The following is a 21,509-nucleotide window of genomic DNA, read 5'->3' as shown; positions in this document are numbered from 1 at the left end:
AAATTACTTCAATTCCAGTAAAGGAATTCATTTTCTTCAAAGATTCATTTAGCAATAACATCTCAGACCACCCTAAGCCAGATTTCTTGTGTTGAGCCTTGTTTTCCCGTAACATTATTTCATGTTTTGTGACAATTCTGTATATTTTTATAGAGGCAGGGATTTTTTTTAAAAAAGGTAAAGAATCTTTAATTTGGATTAAAATCTTTAATTAATAGAATCTTTAATCCTTAATTTGCAAAAGCAAATGACATCTGCCTGCACTTGCTCTCTACCTAATTCTGGCTTTTAGAGCTCTGAGTAGCAAGGGTCACTTATGAAATGAGCCTCAGTTGTGTGGTAACTTGGGTGGGCACACACATTACAGACAACATTAGAGCTGCTTTCTAATATATACTCAAAGCTGTGGATATTCACAGACACACACACACACACACACACACACACACACACACTTTAGAAAATGAAAGTACAAAAATCCAATTATTGAACAATCTCTGCTGCTAGGGTGACTTTCTGTGAAGGCCAGTGCGTTCAGATAGGATTAAAAGTTACTAGAAAGGCTTAGAACAAAGAGAAGGTGCCTGGTACATAGGGAATGTGAAGATAAAAGGCCAACAAAATATTTATACCCATGGTTTGCAGCATGTAGCAAGTGGGATATTAATAACTGAGTTGATTGGCAAACTCCCTGGGAGGAGTAACAGTCCTGCCTTACTTAGGAGATGTCGGTTCCAGTCCCCGCTTCCACACCAGCTTGGTCTGTGACCTCATGGAATCAGCATCCTGGTTTATAAATGAGGCAGTAACAGTGCCCAAGCCCAATGCTCACGACCACTGTGAGAGATTAATGATTTTTTAACTCTTTTTTCATCTTTAGACAAGAGTGTTTGGGAGAATAAATGCTGAAACTGAAAATGGGCACTAGCCTACGGAAAATGTGTTTAATGACTTCATAATTGAGGGCTGGCTCAGTACTCAGGGAAAAAGCACTTGCCACCAAGCCTGAGTTGAATCCGTGGTGGAAAGACTCCTACAAGTTCCCTCTGACCTCCATATACACGCCATGCGCAATTTGTCACAAAAATCTGAAGTAGTAATTATTATAAAGAGCACTTTGCTGTTTAATAACACCATCAATTTTACTTTTACAAATAACAAAATAATAATTGTTTCTACCTTATTATCTCCCGGCTATACTCTCAGTACTATAACCCCTTTCGTTTTCTATGTACAATGTTGGCTTAAGTTTAGATCAGGAGGGCATGTTCATAGGTAAAGCCCTTGCTTAGAGTTCACACGGTCTTGGGTTCAACCTCTAGTACTGAACAAAAACAGCAACAAAGGTTATCGATGCATGCCTGGGATCCTAGCATTTGAGAGGAAGAGGTAGGAAGATGAAGAATTCAAGGCCATGGGCTGGAGAGATGGTTAAGAGTGATTGTTGCTATGTCATGAGGACCAGAGTTACAATCCCAGAAACTGCATTAGACAGCTCCCTAACACCTGTGACTCCAGACCTAGGGCTTCCACAGACACCCGTGTTCGCACATACACACCTACGTATACACACAAGCAAACACATCTGTCCACGTAATAAAATGTTTGTTTAAATGGGGCTGCAGAGACAGCTCAATGATTACAGGCACATACTGACTGCTCTTGCAGGAGAACCAGGTTTGGTTCCCAGGACCTAAATTGGCCCTCACAGATGTTTGACTACAGCTCCAGGGAAAACTATGTTTTCTTCTGGCTTCCATGGACTCACCTGCATTCACATGCACACACCCACACACGTGCCTGGAGTGGACATGCACACATACACATACTCTTGATTCCAGGGGAAGCAGAAGCAGATAGAGCTTATTGGTCTACATAGCAAGTTCCCAGTCATCCAGAGCTACCTAGTCCAGGCTTAGCTGTGCACAAAGACATGCATGGTCACTAATTTCCCATGTATTTTAGTGGGAAGATATTAGATTCTTAAATTACTCATTAAGACCAGTCAAATGTAAGAAAGCATTATTTCTTTTATCTTCGAGACGGCTTATCAATTAAGAGCGCTTGTTGCTTTTGCAGAGGATGTAGGTTTTATCCGCAACACACATATGGTGGTGCACAAACATCCATAATGCCAGTTCTAAGGGATTGAATGTTCTTTTCTGAGCTCCATGAGTGGTAAACAGACATACATACATGCAGGCAAACCACCTACATACATATTTTAAAAAAAGAAAGAAAGAAAAAAGCTTCACTTCCCAGTAGAAACAGCAGAGATCCAAGCTGGGGAGGTAGTTCAAGTCTGTAACCCTAACACTAGGGGGGCTGAGGTAGGAGAATTGACTTTCGGACCGCACACATATACATGCATGTAGGTAGAGCAATGAGACACACACACACACACACACACACACACACACACACACACACCAAAAAACAAAACAAAACAAAAAAAACAAAAAAAACAAACAAACAAAAAAAACAAAAAAAAAAACAAACAAAAACAAACAACAAAAAAACAATTCTTTAACAAAAAAGTACAAGACTGATGTAAGGATTTGGTTTTTGATACTCTCTGAGGCTCTTGTGGAAGGCAGAGCTAGTGATGGTCGTGTGTGAGGCTAAGACGGGAGTTTAAGGTCAGCTTGACCAGCATAGGGAAACCCCACTCTATCTGGATGGATAAACAAACAAACAGATAGATAAATAAATGAATGAATGAATAAATAAGTAAATAGGAGTCGTGCTAGAGATCAGTAGTTATAACTACTACTTTTCTGCCATCTAGTTCTGTTCCCAGCTCCTAGCACCCACATCAGTTGGCTCAGAATCCCCTGCAACTCCAGAGGCTCTGACACCCTCTGCTGGCCTTTATCAGCGTGCACACACATGTAATACATACACATAAACACAACAATTAAAAATATAGAGTCAGGCGGTGGTGGCGCACACCTTTAATCCCAGCACTCAGGAGGCAGAGAAAGGTGGATTTCTCTGTGAGTTCAAGACCATCCAGGTCTACAAAGTGAGTTCCAGGACAGGCTCAAAAGCTACTGAGAAACCCTGTCTCTAACACACACACACACACCCAAAAAAGGAAAAAGAAAATAGCAGGCCTGGGGCTGTAAGTCAGGGTTTAAGTACTTGCCCAGCTTCCTCCAGGCCTGAATATGGTCCCCAACACCAAGGGGTTGGGAAAAGTGATACCTTTCTGGCCCAGAGCCAGCAAAAGCAAGTCACACTATTTAGACAGGCTAAGTCCTTCCAGTTCCTGTGAGTGAACTATTAGTCTGTGTCCGACAATAATATCTCGAACCTAAAGTAATTCCAACACAATAGAGAAAAATCTAAAAAAAAAAAAAAAAAAAAAAAAAAAAACCTTCACTATGGTAATCCCAGCACCCAGGAGATAGAGGCAGCTGGATCTCTGAGTTTGAGGACATCCTTATCTACAGAGTGAGTTCTAGGAAGGCCAGAGATACACAAAGAAACCCTATTGAAAAAAAAAAAAAAAGAAGAAAAAAATTCTCAGCTGAGAAGCAAATCGTAAATTAAGAAATGGAAGCAATGTTTTCTGATTTCACCGTAGGTTGCAAATATCCATACAGAACCTTAGCACCTGGGAGGCAAAAACAGACAGAAGCATCAGAAGTTCAAGGCCAGTCTCAGATACACAGAAGAGTTTGAGGCCCGCCTGAACTACTCTGAGACTGTGTCTCCGGAAGGCAAAAATGTCAGAGGCTCGAGAGATGGTTAAGAGCACGTGTTACTCTTGCAGGAGATTTGGGGGTCAATTGCCAGCACCCACATGGTGGTGGCCCACAACCATCCATGACTCCAGTTCAAGGGGATCCAAAGCCCTCTTCAGCTTCTTCAGGCACCAGGCACATACACACACACAGGCAAAATATTCATACACACAAAATAAATAAATCTTTTTTTAAATGTCTATGAAAAGAACTCAAATATTAACCTGCCCCAGTATCCATACTTTCTTCTGAAGGCTTCACAAAACTTATTCTGGTCCATCCTAAAAAGTGTCTGTCCCAAAGTCACCGCCGCTGATAAAAAGCACTTAAGAGTGTGTGTTAACTCTTTCAAGTCACCCCACAGCTCAGGGATGCCTGCATCAAGGAAGGAGGGCCAGTGAGGTACAGAGCACCCCGGGAGTACCAGAGAGAGGAACATCAGACACCTATTAATAGTCCAAAACTGATCCAAGAGGGGAGGCCACCGAGCCCCAGACAGTGTCCACTATGAGGTTCAGGCTTTTTCTTCTCTTTATGGAGCACCAAGAAGCACAGAGGAGGAAAGCTGTCCCCCAACACACCCAACATGCCAGAACTCCTGTTTGTTAGGGGGTACAATGCTCCCAGCCCTCCCCACACTCAAGCCTGAGGTTGAGAAATTACAGCGTGAGGGAGTTAGTTCAGAGCACATGACGAGTTTCCAGGAGAGAAGGAAACAGGCCAGCGACACAGGCCAGCAGCAACATGCTGGCATTGTTGACTCAATTATCAAAATGCTCCAGATCAAAATATGGTAATTGTTGGATTCTAACATGCAGACAGAAAACCCAGCTGTATTGGGAGCCAGGGTTAGCTAAAGTTCATAATTTACAGATGTGTATAGTTTGGGCCTTCCTTACTGCTGATTTGACAGGGATTTTATTTTTTAAAATCTATTTTGAGTTTTTTTTTTTTCTTTAAAGAAACCTGATTCTTGGCCCTGGCTTCTAAACATCCAACCCCTGCACTTAGCCTCACCAAATTCAGTCAACCTTTGGTATCATGATAGCTACTCCTCCTTCCTGGACAATTCTATCTACATTTTGGTTTTTTAATTCATTGTTTTATGTATTGAGAGGGTGCTTGTGAATGCCACTTCATTAGTGTGGAAATCAGGACAACTCCAAGGAGTTTCTGTTTTACTTCCAACACCTGCATCCCTGGGGCTGAATTCAAGCTCATCAGGCCAGACTATAAGCACCTTTGCCAGACAACCAATCTCACTGGCTGCCTATCCCTCTGTTTCCTACGAAAATCCTACCTGACTGGGGGTAGGGGATACTGAACAAAATACCTTACATAGTGTCAAAGAACTAATTTTTTTAAATGAGGCATGGTGGCACATGCCTATAATCCCGGCACTTGAAATCAGGAGTTCAAGATCATCACTGGCTACACAGGCTGATCCTGTCCTAACTACCTAGGGACTGGAGAGATGGCTCAGCACCCAAAAGTGCTGACTGTTCCTGAGGACCCAGGATTCCCAGCACCCCCATGGTGGATCACAACTGTCTGCAACTCCACTCCAGGAGATTCTTCCTTCTTCTGCCCACCTTAGGACTCCTGGGCACCAGGCACACACATGCAAGCAAAACACACACCGATACACACACACACACACACACACACACACACACACACACACACACACACACACAGAGTCTGTAAAAAACTAATAAATAAACATTACTCAATTACTTAGGGCTCTTCTACACCAGAAGGTCTTTCCCAGCTCTCCAGCCAGAATTCACTGCCCTTTCCTTTGGTCCCTTTACTACCTTGCCTATCGTGGCGCTTTCAAATCTGACCAGCAGAGAAATCCTGTGTATGTGTATACCTGCCACTCCACTACCTCCACATTATGACCAGTTCCAGGTGGGAGACCTTTTCCGATATACTTCTCAACATCCAGCAAAGCAGATGCCAACTGGATATTTACCAACGACAGTGCAGTGTTCCGAGTTTAATGATGACTCTAATATTATAATTTCAATATAATATCAAGTTAAGTAATTACTGATACTGTTTTTAGGCAGCCAAAATGTTCTCTATATATTAATTCTCTCTATATAACCCAAGCTGGCTTCAGTCTGGAGATTCTCCTGCCTCAGATTAACAGTTATGGGTCACTACTCTAGACAGATGAGTGTCACATGTGTACACACATACAGTATTTTCCAGTGTTAGCATTTCAAGTAGAGGGGAGAAAAGACTACTTACAGAATGTAGTAAGTCTCTAACAATCACTGAAATTGAATTCTTAACATTTGCCCCAAATAATAGTAATGAAAGAGTCTACATAACTCAGCCAACAACTGGACTTGGTTTGTTTGCTTGCTTTCGTTTTTTTTGGGGTTTTTTTGTTTTGGTTTTTGAGTCAGGGTTTCTCTGTATCCTTGGCTTTCCTGGAACTCACTCTGTAGACCAGACTGTCCTTGAACTCAGAGATCCTCCAGCCTTTGCCTCTGGAGTGCTGGGATTAAAAAGATGTGAGCCCCTATACCAGCCAAAACAAAATGTTTTAAAGACACTGTCTCACTAAGTAGCCCCAACAGACCTGGAACTCTCCATGTAGATTAGAGTGACCTTGAACTCAAAGGTCAGCCTCAATGCAGAGATTAAAGGCAAATACCACCAAGTCCAGCAAATTTTAGTATTCGATATTCCATGGAGAATAAATGCCAAATTCTGGTGTCAATGTAAGTCAATTAAATGTTTCTCAATAAACCTACAAATAAAAAATTTAGGGCAGGCCAGGTGTCGTAAGCCTTTAATCCCAGCACTCAGGAGGCAGAGCCAGGTGGATCTCTGTGAGTTCGAGGCCAGCCTGGTCTACAAAGTGAGTTCCAGGAAAGGTGCAAAACTACACAGAGAAGCCCTGTCTCAAAAAAACAAAAAAACAGAACAAAAGTTTCTGCCAGTTACTCACAGGTGACTCCCAGCATCCTCTCTACAACTGCTCAGCTGCCACACTGACCACTCATTACACACACACACACACACACACAAAAAAAAAAAGCTGAGTGGAGCCAGAGAAGGCACTGGAAAGTGCTAAGGGGCCAAGAAGCACGAATGAACCCTCCCTGCTAATAATCTAGAGGAAGCACCCAAACCTCTTCCCATTACTCTTTAAGACAATAGCCCAAGGTGCCAAGGTGGCCAGCAGTATAGCAGCTGCCAGGTAGGTGTGGTTCCTCACAGCCAAGTCAGAAGCTATGGTAGGGTTGCCATGCAAAGAAAGTCTGCTCACCTAGTACTCTCCACAGGAGGCTGGCCAAGAGTAGAGTGAAGGGGATTGGGGATTTAGCTCAGTGGTAGAGTGCTTGGCTAGCAAGCACAAGGCCCTGAGTTCCGTCCTCAGCTCCGGGGTGGGGGGGTGAGGTGGGGGGGGGATCTCCGCCGGGTGGTGGCACACGCCTGTAATCCCAGCACTCTGGAGGCAGAGGCAGGTGGATCTCACAGGTTGATCTCCATGAGTTCGAGGCCAGCCTGGTCTACCAGGACAGCCTCCAAAGCTACAGAGAAACCCTGGGGGGTGGGGCGAGGTAGAGTGAAGGATCGACCCCACCCAGGGCAGATGGGAGATGTTGCTAATGAGTTCCAACCTCATCAGCCCTGGGCTACAGCTCAGCTGCCACAGGTTCTCCAGGTCCCATGGTGGCAGGTCCAGAGCTTGGAGCCTGCAGGCCTGCAGCCTTGTAAAGGGCCTCTCAGGAGTCCCCACTAAACCCTTACTGCTCTGCCTCCCAGTCTCTAGTAAGGTGTTAGTCTCTCTTGCTGTTAACTCAAGACACTGACAGCAAGCCTAGAACCAGCCCACAGTTCCTAGGACCCTCATCCAGTTAGGTTTCTTTTTCAGCTTTTCATTCTCTTTCCAACAGATTAGATTTATCAAGAGCAATTTTTAATTTTCCATCACAGAAGCACAAGAGCAAAAGACTCCGTTCACAATAACACTGCTTCCCAAGCAAGCACAGAAGCCTCCACATTAACACTCAACTAAGCTTTCACCACGCAAACTGGACACTACATGCTGCTCCTTAATACCCCAGAAAAAACAAATCATCATTTGCTTCATTTAGCTACATAATCTGAAGACTGGAGGGAGGAGGAGGAGGATTAAATAATCTTAACCTTTCACTTCCCAACAAGTAACAAAATGTATTTATTTACTACTTCAGATGATTGAGTTGCATGCAACAATCCATTTAATTTATACAGTAGCCAGACGGGTCTCAGCAGGGTGCCTGGCTATCTGAATTTTACCCACAAGAAGGTAGAGAGAACAGACTCCACAAAGCTATCTTCTAATCTCTACATGTGTACGATGGCATACATACATCATGGACACATGAATATCCCACACATATATCATGCACACTTGCAATACTACAGATACACGCACGAGCATGACACATGCCTGTTCACACACAAAAGGCATGCATTCACACGTGTGTACACACTACTGTTCACATTTATAAAAGCTCAAAACTGTCTTTAACCTAACATTTGCAGCAAACAGAAGCAGCTGGAAGGCTGAGCAGCATGGCTCACACCTTTAGTCTCAACAGAGGCTGAGGCAGGTGGACTTCTTTGAGGAAGCTTGGTCCACAGCGTTCTGCCACAGGCCTGACATATATCTCAGACAAATGACAATTCAGTGGAAAAGCTTTTCTCGTCTTAGCATTAGTCTCTCCCACTGCATCCATTCAACAAACATTTATAGGGATGCACTGTATGCCAGTTTTCTTAGCTCTCACAATTCTGCACATGTACAGAATGTTTGTGATTACTCAAATCTGTTTTCATCAAAGGAATTTGGTCCACAAAGAAGTGATATGGAGTAGCGTTTTAAATATGTTAATTTGGGTTTGTGACTGTGGTAAGACCAAGACAGAAAGCCCATTTGCAGTCCCCAAGCCCCACCAGGGCAGCTGCAATTTTACCTGTGGCTGTTGATTGGAAACTCAAATTTCTAGGCCCCACACCCAGAAGTTTTGACTAAAGAAATCCAGGGTGGGGCTTGGAAATTTGCAGTATTTTGAAGTGCTCTAAACAACCCAGGGCCAAACTAAACATAGCCAACGGCTACTAGATAAACAAGGGTTTTGTTCCCAGTCTAGTCTTAGCTAAAAGGGAAGAGTCTTGGCTGTACACATCTGTAGAGTCCCACCTGAGGGCTGGGGGTGTATCTCAGATCCATTCAATCACCGAGTGAGTGTGTCCTGCCTGTGAAAATCTTTGGTGGAACTCAGTCACTGAGGGCTGAGGAGTTAGAGCCAGTGAGAAAATGCTCTGAAACCAAGTTCCCATCACAGCTAGAGGAGCTAGCAGGCATCATTTGCCGAAGTAACTTATCGGAATTCACTGGAAGGCAGCAGGGCTCCCAGCAAGAGGGCATGGGTTACAGGAAGAGCAGTGAGAACAACAGCCCAAGACCTTTGCCTGTGCAGATCTGAGAGAATAAAACTGGGCTTGATAGATGTACTTTTCTAATCTATGTTAGGAATGCATAGTGACTCTGACTGAGACAGAGGAGGGAGGGAAGGAAGGAAGGAAGGAAGGAAGGAAGGAAGGAAATGTAGTTGGGCGGTGGCGGTGCACACCTTTAATCTTAGCACTCAGAAGGCAAAGACAAGCAAGTCTCTGAGTTGAGGCTAGTCTGGTCTACAAAGAGAGTTCCAGAACAGCCAGGGCCAGAAAAACCCTGTCTCAAACAACAAAACAATGGGGGGGGGGGGTAAATACAATCTATCTGAATCTTTTCCACACTCCTTTCTTGCACTAATCTAACCACTAAAAATGCTGGGTCTTACTTAATTAAGAGGTTTGTAAAATACCTAACTGTTTGCCATTTTGTTGACATTCAAATACAATTTCCTCTAAAAACTATTCTTAGGTAGCAATTCACTAAACTGCTGATTCAGATTATTGTACTGCTGATAAGATAAAATTTAAGACAACCTTCTCTGGAGCCCTCAGCTGTTTTTACACTTACCCCTGAGGCGGTCGGTTGTGTTGAAGGAGATGTGGTTTTGGTACAGTCGTCTGAGTTAGAAGAGGAGGAAGTTGGAGTCATAGGAACAGAGTTACTGCTGTTACCTGCAAGAAATGAGCCATGAGTACCTCTGCTTTCAATGCTGGAAACCCTTTCCAGGTAAACAGCACTTTATTATACCTACCAGAGCAAGCCTTTGACTTATTTATATTTTTAGGTTTTCGTTTCCTGGTTTGAATTCCTTCTTTCTTCATAGCAAGTGGTCGAGGCACCTGAAAAATGTCCACAAAAAGACCTAAGTATATTATACTGAAGGAAACACAGACAAAAGATGTGACTTTAATACTGAAAGCCCTCATTTGAAAGAACCTGGGACTACAGCTCAGTGGCAGATTGATGGCTTGGCTACATGAGATCCTGGGTTCCATCTCCAGCACCACAGTAGGTCATCATTTCGTCAGTGCGAAGGACTCAGGCATGCTAGGAAAGCATGTTGGGCTATATCTCCAGCTTCAAACGTATGAAAGACTTTGGCATAAATTTCATCCAAACAGGGGTTGGGGATTTAGCTCAGTGGTAGAGCGCTTGCCTAGCAAGCACAAGGCCCTCAGCTTAAAAAAAAAAAAAATCATCCTAATTTTTATACTTATATATTTATGTTAATATTGATTAATACATATAAATATTATATGTATTCTAATGCATAAAGATTCCCCCACCCCCAAAATAGAGATTCTTTCAGGGGGAAAATGTAGTTTACTATGGACAATTTAATATTTTTAACTTTGTTTATATTTGAAATAACATTAATTATAGAGAAAATATTTATTGTGTGAATCTTTACTTTTAATATTCTTATTTAAAAGAGATCAAATACCTTCCCCCTACAACACAGGTTATTTCCTTTGTAAGACTGAGCCATTAATTATTTGCCAGGCTGGTGGCTAGAACACCGGCTAAGGCGGGAGGATTCTCGAAGCTAGTGAGTTTAAGGTCAGCCTAGGCTATAGAATGAGACCTTATCTCAAAAACCAACCAAAGACTGAGATTTAAAATAACCTCTACAGTCCTTTAATGAAGTATAGGCTCTAACTGAGGATAACAAATATAACTTCAGAAAAAAAAACTTTTTCAAATTTCTTGAAGTTTAAGATCTATAGTAATCATTATTTTGTTATCAATTCTAAAGTGTACCCTTTACATTTTGTTTTGTTTTGTTTTTTTCTTCTTGATATACGGCTTCTCTGTGTAGCCCTGGCTGTCTTGGATTAAAGGCATGCATCACCACACCAGCTCATTTTTATATTTCTAAAATTGGAATGTTTTACCAAAAATGTCAGTGTCAGAAGTTGATTGTGCACTTTATTTCTTGGTTCCCTGGTGGCTGAAATAGCTAGCTCACATTAATAGCAGCTTGGATTCAATGCAGCATATACACAGTACACACTCTGTTTTTCAATCTTGTATCCTTTGATACCTTTTTTTCATTTGCTGATTCTGCCTTATAATTGAAAATACACAGTCTAGGTGCTAGAGGTATGTATTCATGAATGAAGTAAGTGCGTACCCCATGGAGTTTCATGTAGAGTCCGCAAGCATTGCACACGGGTTCACCCTCGGCATTCCTGCGCCATAGGGTGGTGGTTGTAGTGTGACAATTGGCACAGGACAATCCAAGGCGCCGTGATGAAGGCTAGAAAACAGACACAGGACACTGAGTAGAGAAGTGTGAGATCACATATTTTAATGCTTCTATATGCACGTCATGTTCCTATTTAAAACAAACAAACACATAAACAGGATTCCAGTTAGTTACACATGAAGTGTCCCTTCCGAACAAAATCTGTCAAGTGTAATTAGGCAGACCTTTCTGGACCAAAAATCTTGAGGTCTGTGCAGTGTACTTGATCCCACAGATGAGATTCTCTCTCCCTTCGCCTGTGACTAAGGGTTATAAAATAACCTGGAAGCAACTGTACACTGACCATGCAAAGCTATCACAAAATCATGCATGTTTTCATGGTGGCTGTTCCTCCAAGAATTCAGGTTTCCATGTATTCTTGTTGGGTAGTTAGATTTCCTGAAAGTTGCCCCAAACAGAGCTAAATTCTAGAACATACCAAAAGTACAACCACCTGAAGCCTAATATTGTCACAATATTAAATGTGAGTCGCGAAACACAATCAAAGCCACCAGTGTTGCTAAACAGCTTAGGTCATCTAAGAATTAGGGATTATTACATCTATTTTTCAGGCATATGTAGAAAAAAAATCAACCAGAAACCATAAAAGTGAGTGCCAGACCAGAGTGGCGCATACCTTTGATCCCAGCACTGGGGAAGCAGAGGTAGGTAGTCCATGAGTTCTAGGCCAGCCTAGGCTACACAAAGAAACCCTGTCTAGGAAAAAATAAAGGAAAAAAATAGAAAGAAAGATGAGTGAGAAAGAAAAGCTGGGATCTGAGTGAAGAAATACACCTGTAACTGTCATCCTGGTGCCTGAATTCTGTTGTACCTGCTTTACAAAAGATTCCAGCACATTTGATGACATTCTTTCAATGTTAACACTGCCTTGTAGAGGGTGACGCTGACGAAATTTCATTTGTCCCAATTTTTCTAAATGTAAATAGTTAACTGGTACCACCAGGGCAAGCCCCGTCTTTAGCTACTCTTTACGGTTCTAACATTCCTGAAGGAATATATTTCCTCCAAATCCCTACATAAGGGTAGGCAGGGAAGTAAAAGCAATATAATCCTCTCCAAGAAAGACAAAATATGACTTATTTTTAGATTACCAAATATAAATTGTTTAAAATTACTAAAAACAAGTTGTTTCAAGACCACATCTTATATATAATTAATATATTAGTATATATGCATATATATTAATTGAAAACGTGGGAATCAAAGCAAATTAAGTGACGAACTCCAACGGTTACCAGTTTTAATTCATTTTAGAAAAATATCAATTCATTTTATAAAGAATAGAGAAAGGTATGTTGGGTATATATTGGATATTCATGGGTCAGAGAATCAGGTTTCCAAGTTCTCTGAAAACAAATATGAATGATCAAACAGGATTTTGCATTTATAGCTCATATCTATTCTATTAAGTTAGCATCCTTTAAAACCAAGTTGTAAAGTCACAGGCACTTTCATGAACTCTTTAGCCCTGCAACATTTCTAAGAACTCGGAGCTAAGAATTCTCAGAATTTGGTGAAAATTAACATACTTGGCTGATAGAACTACTTGAGAAATTGCTTTGCTATAATAACAGCAAGAATATTAGCAAAACCTTACACACCAACAGCTGCTTTTCTCTCCCCCTTCTCTGGGTTTGAGAGAAAAATTTCCAGGTGAGCACTCCTTTCTCTCCATAAATATGAAATTAGTAAGGGGGGAAGATGACCGTTTTTTATGAACGAGCCATTTATGACAGTTTCCAGTGGAATTTGGAGCCAATGTGGAGCAAAATTGTTATCAGAATTTGCCATTATAACAAAGAGCTTTATGACTGTCAACTGCAGATCATAAGTAAAGGCAGTCTCCATAAACATGAGAAATGAAGGTGAGCAGGTTATAAAAGTTCCTTGTAACAAGCAACCTCAGTTCTATTCCTCACTGACAAGGAATTCAAGCTACACCATAAATCTCTTATTTTGCAATGTATTACAAATTCAAATTCATGGTGATTGGTTCTGTCCCGCTGGCTTAACAAACTGGGATTCAATATTTTGTTTCTGAGAACTAAGCCAGACCCACCAAACTATAAACCCACAAGGAGAACTAATTGATAGTGACACACCCTACAATTGGTATCATTTATAACTCATTCACAAAGCATATTGGCTGACCTTGGTTACTGCCAAGACACCTGCCACAGAAAGGAAACTAATTGATTCACAAACATTTAAATTGTTTTTCTTGTGGGTAACAATTTTTACTGGTAAATGCATGAAATAAATGGTGCTATCTAATTACAGTTGCTAGTTGATCAAATTTGTAATGTAACAGGAACCTAAAAAGCTACTACAAGTACACCAAGTTTTTGCTCAGTTTTGAAAAAAAAAAAAAAAGTTACCTTTCAGAGCTCAACTAGGACTCCCATGAATAAAGCTTTCCCTCCAGAAAGTAGTTTCATTGTTCATGCTTTGTCTGGTAAATGAAAGCAAGAACTTCCTTGGAATATTTTCTGACTACTTTCTTTTTAATAAAATACAGAAGAATTACGAAAGCCAGTGAGATGTCATGTCCTGAATTTGAGAAACCTTTTAAAGAAAACCCTAAACTGGGGAGATTATAAGGAATGCAAAGCACATTCCTCTTAAATTAACCTTACCTACTTAATTGTAAATGCATTAAAAACAAAACAATCACCAAACTAATTGCCTCTCCTTAAGGTGACAGACTTATGTTGTGATGCAATTTCGCCCTAATCTAGTTAACACAAACAACATGTATAGAGTTTGTTCTGCTAATTAGAGTGTAACAATTAAATAAATTACCTGGGTCCTTAAGATGTCTGGCATCTAATTGCAAAACATCTACTTTAAATGGCATTTAGAACACTATCCGTTGGTGCTAGACAAACCTTGGCCTTAAGGTGCAGTTCATGAATGCTTTTTTTCCTTTCTCATTTCAGCTTTAAATGTCCTAACAAATGATTACACGAGCTTAGTCCCAGAAAAATTAAGAATTCCCCCATACTTATTTTAAAAGACGGTAAATATGTTTGAATTGGTGAAAGTTCACAATTTGAGAAGTTCAGGTTCTGTGCCGTTCTCTGCAACAGCCAGATTTCAAAATAACTAATGTTTGAGCAAATACATTTTTCACCATACTCCGGGCAGTTTAAAAGGCAGAGGAATCGGGAGCTAAATACGGCTCTCCAAGGAAGGGCAGCCGGCCCACTGAGGTAGGGCAGAACTGCAGAACTAGGTAGGCTGTGCTGACCGCTGAAGAGTGAGGCTTTCAGTCCTTCCTTTAACTGCTCAGGTATGCAAATCAGCTGTGAGGACACAAAGCCCATCTTCCCTTGCCTACGTTCGCTCTGCGAATGTTACCTGCAGCCCCAGTTTCTTGAGTATCCTTTCTGTACACTGGCCAAGAATATCTCAAGAAAGGTAGATATGTATCTGTACTTTAAAAAATAAAACAAAAAGAGGCAGCACCGGGGCTGAGGATGCAATTCAGCAGCAGACACTAGTTTGCCTAGTGTTTTCAATCCCTGGTACAGCGGGTGGAAGAGAGACTGCTATCAGCCACACTTTCTTCCTCATGGGAGTGGGGAGACGAGAGTGGAGGTAGGTGCTGCGGGTCCCACCCTGCGGTGACACTCACCACGCGCTTCTGCGGCTTGATGAGGGGCCGACTGAGGCCGTTCATCTTGCTGTAGAGGCCGCACGCATTGCACAGGTAGTGACCCGTGCCGTCCCGTCGCCACAGCGGCGTCTGGATGGAGCCACAGTTCACACACTCGCGGCCCTCGGACAGATCCTCCAGCAGGTCTGTAGGGAGAGTGAGAACCAGAGACCGGTGAGATCACCCGCCCTGCGTCCACCACACTCCAAAGTCCCCAGATCCGTGATCAGAAGCTGGAGGCGCGCCTCAGGGTCCCCTAGGCGCCAAGCCCTGGCCTTGGTGGCCTTGGATCAGCTGACCACTGTCCCACACTCCAGTCAACCCCGGGGGCCATTAGAAACCCCAGTGAAGTCAGAGGCCCTGAGACTGACAAGATCTGGAGATCATTCCGGTCGCCTTACTGCTCTTCCTGGACTGTCTAAGGTAAAACTAAGGACGTCCTAATTATAAAATGCAACTGACCAAACCCAAGCGAGCTGCGCAGTATTCACGGGTTGCTGACTCCCCTAAATCTACAAATACCCAGGAATCACTGCCCGTTTGTTATCTCAAATAATTTTAAAAGTATTTTCTGTGCCCATCACATTTCGTCTTACATGTCTTTTCTTCCATTAAAAAATATTAAGAATACTGTTATTAGCACTCATCAATTCATTATAATTATAAATAAGAAAATGAAGGTTTTTCTCTGGGAGGGAAAAGGCTCGTTATTCAGCGTGGAGACCACATTTTATTTTCATGTCATGAGGGTCTAAAACTGAAATATTCTGATTTCTATTTGAAATCTATTTTAAATATGGTTCTCTGGTTCTTTTCTTAAGAGATTGCTTTTTTTTTTTTTTTTTTTTTTTTTTTGTGGAGCTGAGGATTGAACCCAGGGCCTTGCGCTTGCTAGGCAAGCACTCTACCACTGAGCTAAATCCCCAAACCCTCAGATTGCATATTTTAAATATGTATTTTAAATATAGGTTTCCATCTTTCAGATCATGTGATTAGCTTTTGGAATTTGAAACTAACCTAAAGCTAATTAAATAAAAAAATAACATTAATTAACAAAAATTATAACATTTGCTATTTCCCTGCAAGGAGGTTAAGTATGAAAGAACTTCAATTCTCTAAAATTAAATGGTATTACACATAGACTTTGTAAAAACAGATGATGTGGAGCCCTCTCTGTTACAGAGGGTTTGAATGCTCTAATTTGACATTCTTTGAGAAGCAGTTGAGTCACTTATAAAAGTGCATAAACATCGCACTTTAGCCTTTTATTTGAAGAGTATCCTGCCAGCAGACCTCTATACCCCTGGCTTCCCTGATGTTCAGAGTTCGTGTCTACAGTCAGTAATGTGGTAAAGATATTTAAATATGGTTTTAGCATTAAAATGCTTTCACCATTAATTTTTACCTTACCCCCCAAAAAAAGTGTCCTTCATTTCTAGAGTTATGTCTTAGATTTAAAGGAAACTAACATCCCACACAAGTGAGTTCAAAGTTATCCTGGGGACACTGGAACTTAAAACACATCACAAAGATTTATTCTTCTCTGCCCTAAAAGCCACTATTGACCACAGCAATCAGTAAAATACTCAGGACTTCAAGGACACTAAGTTAAACACAGCATTTGTCTTTGCTGTTGACTTTAAAATGTTACCTATCAGAGAGCCCCTCTTCTAGTGTGGGGCATTCCCTGGAAAACCCAGCTAGGTCCGGCCTCCTTCACTGGGCTAGGGACAATAAAAAAGGCTCCCTAGAGACCCAGGATACCCTAGGTAGAACACAGTCCTCTGGATCTTCAAAGATAAATTTTCAAGTTCTAGGAAGTTTTTTGTTTTAACTAGATAAAAATTCTCACTACTTTTCTGCCTCTCCAAAAGGGCCAGACAGCAATAATTCTAAAATGACAAAAGAAAATGCACTGTAATTATAAAATCTGGTTATGCTGGAAGTTGGCACCTCTGTCCTAAGTGGTTCCTTGGGGAGCTCCTGGGGAGTGACAGACTCCAAGCAGGTGTGGTTCCTGATCAGTAGGAGCTTAGGGAGGCCCAAGTATGGGACTGTGAGAACCCCAGCTCACTCAGTGTGAACTACTTCAGATCTCTCCACCAGGCAGAAGGAAGAGGCAGGAAGTAGGCTTGCTAGAGCTTATTACTGTGCAGATTGATAAAGCACAGCACTGAAGATTTAGCCTTGGTGTTTGCTCAAACTTAAGAGTCTACCTCCAAATGTGGTTTAACATAATAATAATCATTGCAGAGACAGGAAGATGGCCGAAAATTCAAGGCCAGCCAAGGGCTACACAGGGAGATCCTGGCAGAGATGGAGGAGTAAGGTGAAGGAACAGCAATGCCAGTGTGATCAAACTTGGGGCCACTCTCCTACCCAATTCTGCCTAGTTGCTGCTTCTTTTCTTAGCAGACTGCAAAACCTGTAAGTTTGTCCCCCAAATCCCTTCACTCCAACCCCCACCCCCCCCCAAAAACCATGCTTGAATCTACAGATTTTTCCAACTCTGCAATACCCAGAGACTGGGGGCAAGGGTGGGGGTGTAAATCGAGGAAAATATAGACTAAGTTCAAAGCTGGAAAGAAACTTCCGTGGTGCCTGTCACTGCATTTCTCAAAGGAACCCATTGCTGTCAACATCTAAACATGGGATTCTGTCTCTGCCCAAGCTATCTCAGTCAAGGGACGGGGCTCAAACCTAGAGAAAAGGAATTTAGAGAGAATGTTAAGGTGTATCAAACAGCATGCACCCTGCCCCCACAAACTCTTTGGGATATCCTACCCACCTCCTGACAAAATCACACCTAAGCCACAGCTCCCTCCTTGTCCTTTGAAGATTTTTAGTCTCCAGGTCTCTACCCTGAGGAGCCAAACATGGTCTTTATGTTGCAGGAAGGGTGACAGCCTACTCCTCTATCAACCCTTGCCAAGCCACTAGGGCACATCAACAGGGTCCTCCTGGGCCTCTCTTCCAGCCTGGCAGTAAAGGTACAGGAGTAAGGGGAGGTGACTGAAATACTCTGAAAACTTCTTTTCCGAGTCTCTTGGCCTCTCCCAATGTGACTAGTGAGGCTCTGTTTAGATCAGCTTCTCCACTTTCCAACCACTAGATTTTCTGAACACCAGCTGAGTCTGACAGGTCAGTGGCCCTGAAAGAACTATCCCTAAACCGAAGTGGGGAGGGACTCCCAGAATGGTGCACAAAGATTCGGAGGAAGGACAGTTTGGACCATGGACTAATGTCCCTCCGTTCCTCCTAAGACTGACTAACTGCCCCTCCCCCCAAAAAACCCACTATTTTCCTTATAGAAGAAGTTGTCAAGTGGGTGAAACTCCAAGGGAGGACGACCTAGGGGTGAACTCGGGGTTTAAAACAGGATGGCTGAGGCAAAAAAGCAAGTCTGGCTCATACCTGCCCCTGCTCCAGCAGGGCCACTTTCCAAAATAAGGTCTTTCGAAGGTAGTTGGGCCAAGTGAGAGCTGCATCCCCAAATCCCACGCAGCAAATGCCAAGCTTGAAGGCCTGCCCTGTCCACCAGCTAACCTTAAAACTACTAAAGCCACAGCTGGCTGATCTAGGTCTCTTGCTTGAGGGTATCCGGATGCCAAGCAGATGCCTAGATCTTTCGGGGGCTTTCTTTGGTTGTCCTATTGTCCAAAGAAGCTCCTCACCTAGGCACTGAATTATGAGGCGAATATGTCCACTTGTCTATCTGATGCATGCAATCCTGGAATCTCACCCAAATCAGGACACATGCAGAGCTCTGACCCCACATCTCTCTCAAGCTAAAGTGCATGTTTTCTCAATTGCCTGGTCTCAACTACTCGTGAAGAGCCCCGGTGTGCCCTCCCAAGGCCCTGAAGCAATAGATGTGCATTCATTCACCCACTTTTCTGGACAAGAGTATCCCCACATCATCGCTGCTAGCCTGAGTATCCTGCCACTGACTTACAAAGAAATCTGTGCTGGGGCCAGGTGGACATCCAGTAAACAGCCTCTCCTTACTGGCTTGCGCGCCAGCGTCCCTGGCCGGCACCCCCACACTACTGCGCGATCCTTACCTGCGCTGGGGCCTCGCGGCACCGAGAGCGGGGCTCCCGCTCGGCTCTGTAAGCTGTGCAGCACCGGCGTTTCGAAGGGTCCGGCTGGCCAGGCAGGCGTCAGCGGCGCACCCATGTAGGGAGAGTAAGTCGGGTGATGGTGATGGTGGTGATGGTACGTCCCGTTCAGCGGCCGCGCCGCGGACAGCGAGCTGTACTGGTGCTCCCGGCCGCCCATGGCCGCCAGGCTGCCGCCACTCACGCTGCCAGCGCCCGCGCTGCCCGCAGCCACATAGCCCCCGGGGTCCCGCGCGGCGCCATTGGCCATGGGCGGGCTGGGCGAGTAGGGGAAGCGCGCCGAGGCGTGCGCGGTGGCGGAGCCGGCACCTCCTGGTCCCGCTGCCCCGCCGCCGGCTGCGCCGCCCCCGCCATACGGGGGGCTGTCGGCCGAGGCCTGGGGCCAGCCCGGGTGAGCGCCCGCGCCGCCTGCGTGGTTGCTGGGCCCGCTGCCCGCCCCCTGCAAGTACGGCAGGCCGGGCAGCATGGACCCCACGCGCGTGGTGGGGACGTAGACCGGAGAGGTGGCCGCAGCCGCCGCCGCGGCCGCCGCCGCCGCAGAGTGCACGAATCCGCCTGGCGCGCCGTCGTAAGCAGCCGGCCCCTGGCTGGACAGGGCGGCGAGGGTCTGGTACATTTCCTCGGGCTGCTCGGTCGCGAAGGGGCTCAGCTTGGCGCCTCGGCTGGACCACAGCAGCTTGCTGGCGGTCGCGGCCTGGTCGAGGTCAGTGAAGAGCAACAAGTCCTCCCAACTCGACAGGGCGCTCCCGGGGCCAGGGACCCCGGGCGCCGAAGGTCCGTGGGCAGCCGCGAAGGGATGCGAGGCGTAGGGGCTGAGCAGCAGCGAGCGGCCCGGAGGTCCCGCCACCGCCTGGGTGTCGAGCTGCGGCGTCCTGCAGTTGCTGGCGCCGCAGGGGCCGCGATCCCCGCCCCGGGAGCAGGAGGACGACGAGGAAGAGATCGGGGAAGGCGGAGAGGAGGGCTCCCTTGCCAGAAAGGCCCCAGAGTCGCCGGCGTCCGCAGCAGCGGCCCCGAAACGCTTTGGCAGGCACCAGCCGCCGTCAGTCAAGGCCATCCACTGTCCGGCGCTGCTCCAACTTGACTTTTGGTTCCTGAGGTGGGATTGAGGAACAAGACAGAAGACAGATAAAGTGGGTTTACCAAAAGCGTGGACTGTCTAAAACATGCTTCACCTCAATCTCTATCCCAGTTTAGAGCATCCCTTAAAGATCCCGCGTCTGCCCTAGGTTCGAGGGGATTAGAATGAAATCTGCGTAGCAACCCCAGGGTTCTCAACGACCAGCGTGTCCTCCCCCGTGTCCTTGCTCTCCCCCAGCCCACCCCTCCACAGCATCCTTCCTCGCCAGATCCAGGGAGCGACCAAAGCTGGCCAAGGTTTTCCTTCTGTCCCAGCTTGGCTAACTCTAGACCAATGACACGAAAAAAATTTCACGTGTGTCAATGCTGTCTCATACTGCCTCCCGGTAGGTGCCCCTCTCCTGGGATGCCTATGTGAGAAAGAGCTCAGCGCGTGAAAATAACTAGCAAAAGCAACCTGTCCGAAAACGAAACCGCCGCTTTTTCTCAAAGCTTCCCGGTCCTCGCTGACCAGATCCAACGCGAACTCCAGAAAAAGCCACCAGCCCAGAGAACTTGGGACGCCAAGGCAGGCGCAGGGGCCTGGGAAGTAGTGCGGGAAACCCACCGGGCAAAGCCTCACGCCCAACCGCGTCTAGGCCGACTGACCGCACACCTTAGACACAGACCGCGCGTCACAGTCATCAGCGCGCGCGCTCACGCCAGCCAGGCCAGCCCCCGGCCCACCCCATAGTCAACCCCAGCGCGGAAAGGCCAGATCGTTCTGGAATAGGACAGTGTAGGGTGGAGCAGAGCGCAGAGAAAAGGAGGGGGAAACGCAGGAGGGGAGGGGGTGAGACTGCCCCGGAGCCGAGGCCACCCCAAAGGGGAGAGCAGGAAGAATGACAGGGAGACTCGGAGGGGGTGGGGAGCCAGGCAGGCCTCTACCGGGCTGCTTTTCCAAATCGCTTCTGCTCATTCGAGATAACCACACTAAAATTAATGCCCACACACAGACCGGGGCAAGATAGCAAGAAAGAAGTTTCTCTGCCCACTAGACTACGGGCTCCCGCCCCTTGGCGCTGAGATAACTCGGAGATAAGGCTGCGGGCAGATAAGCGCGGGGTGATGGGGGGGGGGCTGGTCCGCGGTATCCCGGGAACCTGGGAGTCCCTGCAATCCTCCA

The 21,509-nt window shown here is 45.0% G+C and overlaps 1 protein-coding gene across 1 annotated transcript in view; it reads right to left on the bottom strand.

Moving 5' to 3' along the window:
* Positions 1 to 20,321, bottom strand: part of Gata6 (GATA binding protein 6) — a 30,066-nt gene extending 9,745 nt beyond the window's left edge. The window contains exons 1-5 of the mRNA XM_036204240.1: positions 19,211 to 20,321; positions 15,126 to 15,292; positions 11,354 to 11,479; positions 9,971 to 10,058; positions 9,787 to 9,890 (exon numbers count right to left, since the gene is read on the bottom strand). Coding sequence (XP_036060133.1) covers positions 9,787 to 9,890; positions 9,971 to 10,058; positions 11,354 to 11,479; positions 15,126 to 15,292; positions 19,211 to 20,321 — 1,596 coding nt within the window. The remainder of the gene's footprint in view (positions 1 to 9,786; positions 9,891 to 9,970; positions 10,059 to 11,353; positions 11,480 to 15,125; positions 15,293 to 19,210) is intronic.
* Positions 20,322 to 21,509: the final 1,188 nt, after the last annotated feature.

This window comes from Onychomys torridus, chromosome 13 (genome assembly GCF_903995425.1).
Source record: "Onychomys torridus chromosome 13, mOncTor1.1, whole genome shotgun sequence".
Classification (NCBI taxonomy): Eukaryota; Metazoa; Chordata; class Mammalia; order Rodentia; family Cricetidae; genus Onychomys; species Onychomys torridus.
The sequence above is the reverse complement of the archived record's forward strand: the minus strand, read 5'-3'. Positions and strand labels throughout refer to the sequence as shown.